General features: G+C 37.2%; 1 protein-coding gene across 2 annotated transcripts in view; it reads right to left on the bottom strand.

The window, feature by feature from the left end:
• LOC127969851 (echinoderm microtubule-associated protein-like 4) overlaps nucleotides 1-8961 on the bottom strand; it is an 88130-nt gene extending 79169 nt beyond the window's left edge. Inside the window, exon 1 of one of the 2 annotated variants that reach the window (XM_052571974.1) lies at nucleotides 8614-8961. In XM_052571974.1, the coding sequence (XP_052427934.1) occupies nucleotides 8614-8638 (25 nt within the window). In that variant the 5' untranslated portion in view covers nucleotides 8639-8961. The remainder of the gene's footprint in view (nucleotides 1-8613) is intronic. The other variant, XM_052571973.1, reaches the window with a different exon arrangement.
• Nucleotides 8962-9544: the final 583 nt, after the last annotated feature.

The following is a 9544-nucleotide window of genomic DNA, read 5'->3' on the forward strand; positions in this document are numbered from 1 at the left end:
TCTTAAGAAACAATTTTAAATGATTCATAAGTGTCATATTTGCATTTTTAAAGCATTGATGTTTTAATAAATAATATATTAATAGTTTATATGGATGCGCATAATGCTGTTGGTTTGAACTATCTATTAATTAGAAAATCCTGAAAAAAAGTAGCACTGTTTCGTTTACACAAAAATATTAAGTAGAACAAATAGTATGTTGACAATAACAATAAATGTATCTTAAAGCTTTCAGTTATCACAGGAATAAATTAGCTTTAAAAAGAGAAAAGTTACATTAAACTATAATATTATTACTTTTTACAATATTTTTGTTCAAATAAATGCAGCCTTGGTGAGCATAAGAGTCTTATAAAAAAACTGAATTTTATTAAATCATAGCAACCCTGTCTGATTGAAAATTTTGTGAAAAAGTGTGAAATAGTGATTTTTATTTTTTATTTTAAGAAAATTGAAATTGATTTTAATTCAATATTTGCTATATTTAACTTTGTTAAGTTACTATCTAAAACTGTAAGTTTGATTGAAATGATGCCTCCTATGATTGAAAAAAAAAAAGTATCAAACAAACACATGAACATCAAAAGAGTAAAGTTTTCAATATGTAATATTTAATCAAGATATTATATTTTAAGCTATAATGCCCAGCCCTAATGGCAACATTAAAATACTGCACATCATTCAACTCACTTGTCTGCATGTGTTTTCCTGATCAAAAACCAGGACAGAGGTTGTTGTTGACTAATCATACTACTTCCTGTTTTCCCGAGAGAACCCTAGAGGAAATTCAGTGGAGTTTACAGGCAATTAACAGAAATGAAACAAACATGGATGACAGACAAAGTGGGCTTCTTTGAAAAGACACTCTTTCACTGTCCATACAATTGTCCCGTTCTGAGAAACCGCTCAAAGTAAAGGACGTGACACTGTAGTGATGTTTACATACAGCAGCCAGTGGCCCAAGATCTTCCCTTGCAGACAAATTCACACACTAAAATTGATCCGGCCAAACTGTAAGTTGCATTATTTCTACTTCTCATGTGTGTAAACAGTTACCTGCCGACTCCTTTAGTTCACTAACCCACCAAAGGCAGTGTTTACTCATGTTCAGCACTTGAGTGTGAGTGTTTTGGATCTAGTGTGCAGCATAAAATAAGGACGTGCATATATTCTGGAATCTGTGGACATCAGCATCAGCAGCTCTGCAATTCATCAGACTTCATCTGTCTGTCCTCACACACACACATTTCTCTTCTAGCTCCAGCTGTAATCTCATCCATTGTTTTGAGGGAAGAAGGGAATGAGGAATGTGAAAAGCTGGGAGGCAACATTCCAGCATCTGGAAGCGTTCGGGTACACGTGTGTCCCTTTCCGGATCTCTCCCTCCCTTTGCTCTTTCTCTCTCTGTGTCCGTCTGTCTCCTGCTTCCCTCCGTCTTATTTCTTTCAAAGAAGGAATTTTGAAATCTGATCCTCAGCTTGTCTTTCCAAGTGCAACTCAGCATACAAATACACACACACACACACAACCACACACACACACACACATTTTAACATTAACAACTGCCATATTCAATCACAACCACATGAAAACCACATCACAGGTCATTTAGAGTCAAAACAATCAGATACTTCCAAAACAAACTCGCGCATAAAACCCAGTTTGGCACACTGCAAATGAATCATGAGCGATGCTGGTGACCCGTTCATCCTAAACCAACATAAGTCAGGGTTTTCAACAACTATATGGTTTTCACATCCCACTACAGCTTTCACAGAGGTTACATTGTGTTTATCTACTGAAATTATAATGCATTTGCATCTGACCTTTTGGGATTTTCACAAACACGGAGGAAAACTGAGCACACAAAAGACACGCTGTAACGTTTCCTTGAATCCCAAACCTAAGCCAGCACACTGGTGCATCTACTGTAGCTTCAATAAAGAACTCAACAGTAGGGCTGTGCAATTAATCACATGCCATTGTCATGTGCATCTCGTCAGTAAAGCCGGTTCTGTGATTAGTAGTTGATCTCTATCACGTTCTTTCAGATGGAGCAGCATTTCCCACACAGAGCTGAATTTCATTGAATAGATACGCAGTATGACGTTCATAATAGCAGACGATTCCCCTGAGATTTTGAACGTGATATTGTATAGCTTGTCAGTAAACTTCGGCTTTGTGAGTTCTCTCCAGCACTGGAAAGCTGATCCAAAATTTACACAGGTCCTACTTGTTGCCTTATCGTAAGCCTTCTTTTGTTCTGCGGATGTTTTTCTCTTTTTTCTTATCCACCATCTCTATCTTTCTGTCGTCTCTCGCCTAGTCTAATGTCCATCATGTGCACTGAGTGCTCTCTCTCCTCCACATCATAAATAGACACGCCCCTTCTGCTGACTGGCTACAAGTTTGTTTTTTGGAACTCTGCGTTTTTGAAAAAAAAAAATACATACCCCACCTTTAATTGACACATTCTTAGGAAATAGTGGGTTCACAGAAAATTATCAGAACTATTTCAGTAAGACTAAAGCTGCACTAGGTATCGGCTTACATCACATATTAGCACAAAGAACTAGCTATTTTGAGCACTCAGTTGAAAATGTACACATAACGTATCATTCGTACTTACAGGTCCAAATAAAGCTTATAAACCGATGAAGATAAAAGGCAAGATTAGAGAAGCAGTCCTCAGTCAAATAACGAGCACACAACAAATGGATGGAATTGTATGCTGTGGTATCTTGGAAAATATGAATTTGAACTACTGATTCTTCACATCATCATCTTTCAGCAATGAAAGCAAAACAACTTGCTTTCACTGCACAGAACACAGTGTCTTCTCAGCATGATGTAAACACACTAACTGGCGGAAGTGTTTGTTGGCAGGTCAGAGTGTTTGTATTTCAAGGGGTAACCGGCAAAAGATTTGAAAATATGACAACTCGTTAAGGCAATTCAGAATTGACTCTCTTTTGAGAGACATTTATTTATCATGCACATTTTTAATTAACAACTTTGCAGACGGTTTACATTTAAGGATAAGTACTTTTACAAACTTCAAAAGAGACATTTTTCAAAAACCCATATGGTCCTGCTATTTAAATTTATAAAAGTTATTGATTTCCTCTTTTTTTTTTTCTTTGATTAGCAGACATCACAGCAGCTAGTTATTAGATTGTTTTGGCTGCTATTTCTTCCGCTGCTGAACATGACGCGGATCTTGTATTTTGTATTCTTGTATTTTCCCTCAAATCTCTATATCTTTTATGACCCACTTTAGGTCTTAAAGTCTCTACTAATGAGCTGACGAGTTGAATGGGGTGTGTTAGATGAGGGAGACAGTGCTGGGCTGCTCCAGGACAGTTTTGAAAACCATTTCACAGACATGTTATTTAAATGTCACACATATAAAATATATGTCATGCATGCAAAGTTTTAAGGCAGCTTTAATTTTTCTTTTTGGCAACTTCATGACTTAACTTACCATTACATTGCATGCACAGTTTATTTTTTTTATATTTGATATGAAATATCAAATATTATATTTGATTATTCCATTGCAGAAATAAGCTTCCATACCGATACCAAAACTTTGTTGCATCAATGGATAAACCTACACTGCATCACAGGAAATCAGTAACTATAAAAAAAATCAAACAGCTTCAGGCTATGTTTTCACTATGAATTGCTTGCTATAAGTGTGAAGTTCACCGCCCCTGTGGAAAGCTCGCTCCATACAGGGCTTAAACCAGCAGCTATATGGTTATCCACCCTGAGCTTTCAGTCCCTGCACTACAGCTGAATAACCCACACACGGCCCCACAGAGGCCTGGGATTGAGCAATAGAGGTGGGGAATGCACCTGGCGACGGGAGGAACGGGGGCGGCTGCTATTTTTATGTTAAGCTTGACAGTTGGGCAGATGATTGGGTGCAGAGCGAAAACTGGCGCCATCTCGGCACAGTTTACACTTGAGGCCTACATGGAGACCTTTAAGAATACTGGAGCCATGAGCAAGACCCTACACCTCCATCAGGCTCCCTGCTTCAGTGTCTTTTACACATCAACATAACACATGCACATGCCTTAAAAGGCAGCACACCGCTCACAGGCCAACCTACTGACCTACACTCGTAAGAGCACATAACTCAGAGACCTAACAACACTAGATCTTAGCTGAAGGGTCGCAACCCAAAATGTAAATTTGAGTCTGTTTTGATTGGGTAGATCTGAATACAAGGAAAATTGCATTAAATAAATTAAAAACAAATTCTTGAAAATTCTTTGGCATCAATTATTTTATTTATTAATTTTACAAATAATTTATATATATATGTATATAAAATACCACCAAATATTTTTATTTATTTATTTTTTAACAAGGTTTACTCACATGTATTGAAGGTGTTACACCATTTTACTTAATGATTAAACTATTAAGTAATAACCACATGACATGACACAACATTTTTATTCACGAGTCATTAAAATTAAGCTTTTCTTGAAAATAGATTTGAAGTTTTCCAAAAGGAGCATTAATACAAAGTACACTAGCACTGAGGTGGTATTTTTAAGACTTTTATCACACCCTTATCACAGGTTTCATGCAAAGAAATCAGTCCGCTTTCTATTACATGCGCACATTTTTGAAGCTTAGCTGTGCAAGTTTTGCTTCACTGTCGTCATGACCAAAACCACATTTGACATTGTCAAAAACCACATTTAGATCTTCCAAGAACCAAAGTGAGTAAAACGGGCCAGCACGTCATACCGAAAACTTCGAGTTTAATCTCTGCCGCTGCCTTGTGTGACGCAGAGACGGAGGTGACAAGGTTGCATGTGGCTGATAGTGCGGTCTGTCTCTGACGGATGTCCCTGCGGTGCAAAACTGATACTAAGTCTGGTTTTATACACGTTTAGTGCACTTTTGAGTATGAAACCTTCACCTTTGTCTTTAGAAAAGCAGTTTCGGAGAAATCAAAGCCAGTACAAAATAAAGGAAGCCAAAACTAGATTTAATTTGACTGGTAAATTAAATTTAGATAATGTGGTTTGATAAAAATTCGCTTCTTTATAGATAAAATAATAATAATAATAATAATAAAAAGCTTAAAAGAAAGTAGAAGACATTAGTAAGGAATGATAGGGGCATTGCAGGACAGAGGCTACAACACACACTCTTACACACACACATACACAAACACTGCAGTTCAGCAGAAGTCACATCCAATAAGTCAGACCGCAGCGTAATGGCAATAACGTAAAGTCTGACAGTTTTCTCTATTTAGTTAACTGGTCCTTTACTTTATATCGCATCCCTGCCAGACACTGCGACATCACCACGGTAACTCAGAGCAGAACAATCGGAGCGCTCAATCCTCATCCGAGTGTAACCAAGCAACAGAATCAAGTTATATAATCAGCACAGGATTTCATTGATCAGCCGTTATATGACAGGATGTTCAAGCAGCCACTCTCAAGTCAACAATTACAGGGCAAAGTCCCACACAGCTTCACACTGTTACATTAAAATGAAGCACTTCAACTAAGGCAGCATGATTAATCGAATTTTCGAATCCAATTTTGACCCCCTGCCAAATTATTACCCCCCTCTTTCAAATCGCTACCTGATTTCCTAATCCTAACCCCACCCCTAATCCTAACCCTCCCCCAAACCTACTCCTAAACCTACCAATACTAGGGGGGTAATCATTTGGCAGGGGGTCAAAGACAGAGCCATAGTTCTCTGGCAAGCTATGCAAAATCGCGTTTGTAATTGCAAATTTTATGATTATGAAATTTGACAAAATCGTTCACGATAATGACTATCTTCTCAGTGAACTATAGCTCTGTGTAGTAAATGCTGCTCCATCTGAGAGCACATGAAAATTAATAACATGTTTTAACTGCAAATTCACTTCATAACATCAGTCGAGCATTTAAAATAATCCTTCTGTGAGATTGTGTGGCTTCTTAAACATTCTTAATTATTAATACACTGTGTTACCTTAAAACACTAAAAAGGCAATTAATAACATGATTATATTTATTTTTATACATGTGATTATATTAACTGAATATTAATTAACTTTATATTATATAACTGGATTAATTTTACATTAATATATTAATTTCATTTATAAAAATGAAATTAATATAATTATATTTTATATATATATATATATATATATATATATATATATATATATATATATATATATATATATATATATATAAATTATAAATTTTACATATATTATTATGTAAGTAGTAAATGGCCCCTTTCTACAGACTTGTTTTTTTTATGTACAGACATTTTTAACACTATACTAGTTTGCATTATATGAACTTTGCATCAAATTAAAAAAGCTACTCTGCTGTGAGGGGGTTTCTAATACAGAGGGAGAAACAGTAAATGTAAATCATCTGAATGCCATTATCAAACAATTCTGTCGTGAAAACACTATTGTGGAGTTTTGTTTTTTTTTGCCATTTGATCAACTGGGAATGGAAACATATATTCGATGTAGTCTACCATTCACTGCTATATAGGTTTAACAGTGTTTGACTACTTCCTCTTGAGAGAAACCCAGAAATGTGAAAAAGAGTCCATACTATAAGGAAAATTATGCAACAAAAAAGGCCTTGTAATATTAGTTACACAAATAGTTTGCTCCACCACACATGCAAGTGGTTTATGAGGACCAATAAAAGCTGGTCATGTCATTCTCTGTGTTAAAGCACATTCAATCCATTATGCAATTACACTTGTAGACCTATCAGACTTATCTATCGGAAAAACCCCTTAACCTCCAGCAACCCATCTGACATGTCTGACAGACACACAAACACACACACAGTACATCAACACATCTGCATTCTGCACATTCACAAACCTCAAGTGGACCCTTCATAAACACAATAAATACATTTCTGTGGCCTCCTGTGCCTCTGGCATGGACTGTTATCTGACCAAATCATTTGCACTGACAGAGCTCTAAAACCACCAACATCACGATCACACAGCCTGCACTGCTCCATTAATGCTATTCTATCCGAGCTGTTGAATTGTGGCATTACCTAACAGAGCAACCTAATCTGCCACTGGTTTCCTGAAGAATTGTTTCTTTGGATTCACTAGGTTAATATTCCTTTTATGTTTTGTTCAAAAATATAAATTTCCCACAGTAATTTGAATTTGCTGTTATTTGTAAAAAAAAAAAAAAAAAAAATATATATATATATATATATATATATATAATAATAGATAAAAATAAGTTGCTGCAACAGATGTCTGCTTTGTCAAGCATCAACTCACATTCTTGTGGTTGTAGTCCTCATTCAGCAACATGGATAGTTTAAGCCATAGGGTGCTGTTTTTGTTTTATAAACCATATATTTGTAATTATTTAAGAGTGAAATTTGAATTTGTGACTAGAATGTTCGCTATTCAAAATCTAACCAAGTCGATTTCTTACAAGAATTTGCATACCGGCTTGCGATTGGTCTCCATTCTTGAATTTATTTGCATTATCATTGTGACTTCCAATTACAATTTACATAAATATGTGTGACCCTGGACCACAAAAACAGTCATAAGGGTGAATACATCAATGTGTAAAGTTGAATAAATAAGCTTTCCATTGATGCATGACATGATATGACAAAATTTGCCTGAGATACAGCTATTTGAAAATCTAGGATCTGAGTGTGCAAAATGATCAAAATACTGAGAAAATCGCCTTTAAAGTTGTCCAGATGAAGTTCTTAGAAATGCATATTATTAAACAAAAAATAAGTTTTTTAATAGGCAGTAGGAAATTATCAAAATATCTTAATGGAACAAGATGTTTACTTCATATCCTGATGATTTTAGGAATTAATAACTAATTTTGATCCATACAATGCATTGTTGGCTATTTCTACAGATACACCCCAGCGACTTATGACTGGTTTTGTGCTCCAGGGTCACATACGGTAGCATCTTTGGCGCGTTACATTGCAAACCAATTAACCTATGCCTGCGTCATGCATACTATCCATCCTAAATTCCATGTGATATTAGTAATTTTCAATACTATTTAGGACAGATAGGGTGGATAGTATGCACATTGTGATTCAAGTGCACTGACAAAAGAAAATAAGACGCGATCTGGTGTCATGACAGCGGAGGGATTTCATTTACACCGACACAGAACCTTTAAGAATAAGCTACCTGTAAGTTTAACACTGTCCTTTTGTTGCATTGCAAGTAAACACCGGCACTTCCTTCAGGAAATGCAAATCCTGTCTAAAGCGTGAGCTGCAGTGTGTTGTGAGTTCAGAGCATTTTGCAGTGACATGTCACAGGGTTTAACAACGGAAATAAACAGCAGGGTAAAGATATACGGCCACCGCGAGTCTCTTGACACAACTCAGTGTAGCCTTTTGCCCACGAATGCAGTGTCAGAGGAGCGTGGCTATACAGCTGACACACACGCGCGCACGCACGCACGCACACACACACACTCACACAAACACACATTCCATACATGCGTCTAGATTCGCCATGTCTGCAGAAGACGCATCTATTAATAGTCAACGTTTCAGCGCACAGACAGACAGACGCACTCACCTAAACTACCGGCGAAACCGTCCATTTCTGGGGTAGATATCCAGGGAGATATTCCTGGGGCGACTGGGGGAATTCGTCCTCTATTTGAGAAGAAAGGGAAGAAAGGGAAGAGCTCGTGTAATGTCACACCAGCGCTTAAATGCAAGAACAACGGGACGAGCGACTGGCGGCTGGATCTCCGTCCGGATAACGCAACGCTTTTCTGGGGCAGTCGATCACGGCGGCTCCCTGAGCTGAGCTGCTCCACCACGATCGTTTACACCTCCGCCGGGGGAGGGAGTAGAAGGAGCGCTGGGCTTTCGCGTTTCCGACTCCGCCTGCTTTGGCACGCCGAGCTTCCCTTCAGACGCAGAGTATCGCTCATTGCTGCTCAAACCCGACTGCGCAGTGCGCCGCGCTCTGACATTACGCAGCATCTCAGTACGACAGCTCTCTGTACTCTCGTGCGCACTGCTGTCCTTATGAGAGGACCACTGGTGTTCGTAGAGCCGCGTTTGTTTATACAGTTGTCTATTTATTTTTGCTTGTACCACAATAATTGACATACTGCTCCTTGTATCTCCTTTTATAAAAAAAAAAAAAAAAAAAAAAAAAAAAAAATGCAAGTATATGTTTTTAGATATGGTAGCATCTTGATATCTTGGCAATATCATTGTATTCGTCTGAAGTACTGCAACCTGATAAAAGGGGATTTTGATTAGTCTATAATCTGTCTCTGTAGAAGTGTGGCATAATCCATAGTAAAAAATAGCTCCATTGAAACTGACTTGGACACATGATGTTACCGAGTTAACATATCAAAATATCAGTTTTGTCTTTAAAATGTAGTGAAGTACACGTCCACAAAAAGTTTATAATAAAGTGGAAATTTCCAAAAATTGCAGAATAAATTGGTAAAACATTCACATAAAGCAAAAAAATACATTCCTAA

This window comes from Carassius gibelio, chromosome B13 (genome assembly GCF_023724105.1).
Source record: "Carassius gibelio isolate Cgi1373 ecotype wild population from Czech Republic chromosome B13, carGib1.2-hapl.c, whole genome shotgun sequence".
In the NCBI taxonomy this organism is placed as follows: domain Eukaryota; kingdom Metazoa; phylum Chordata; class Actinopteri; order Cypriniformes; family Cyprinidae; genus Carassius; species Carassius gibelio.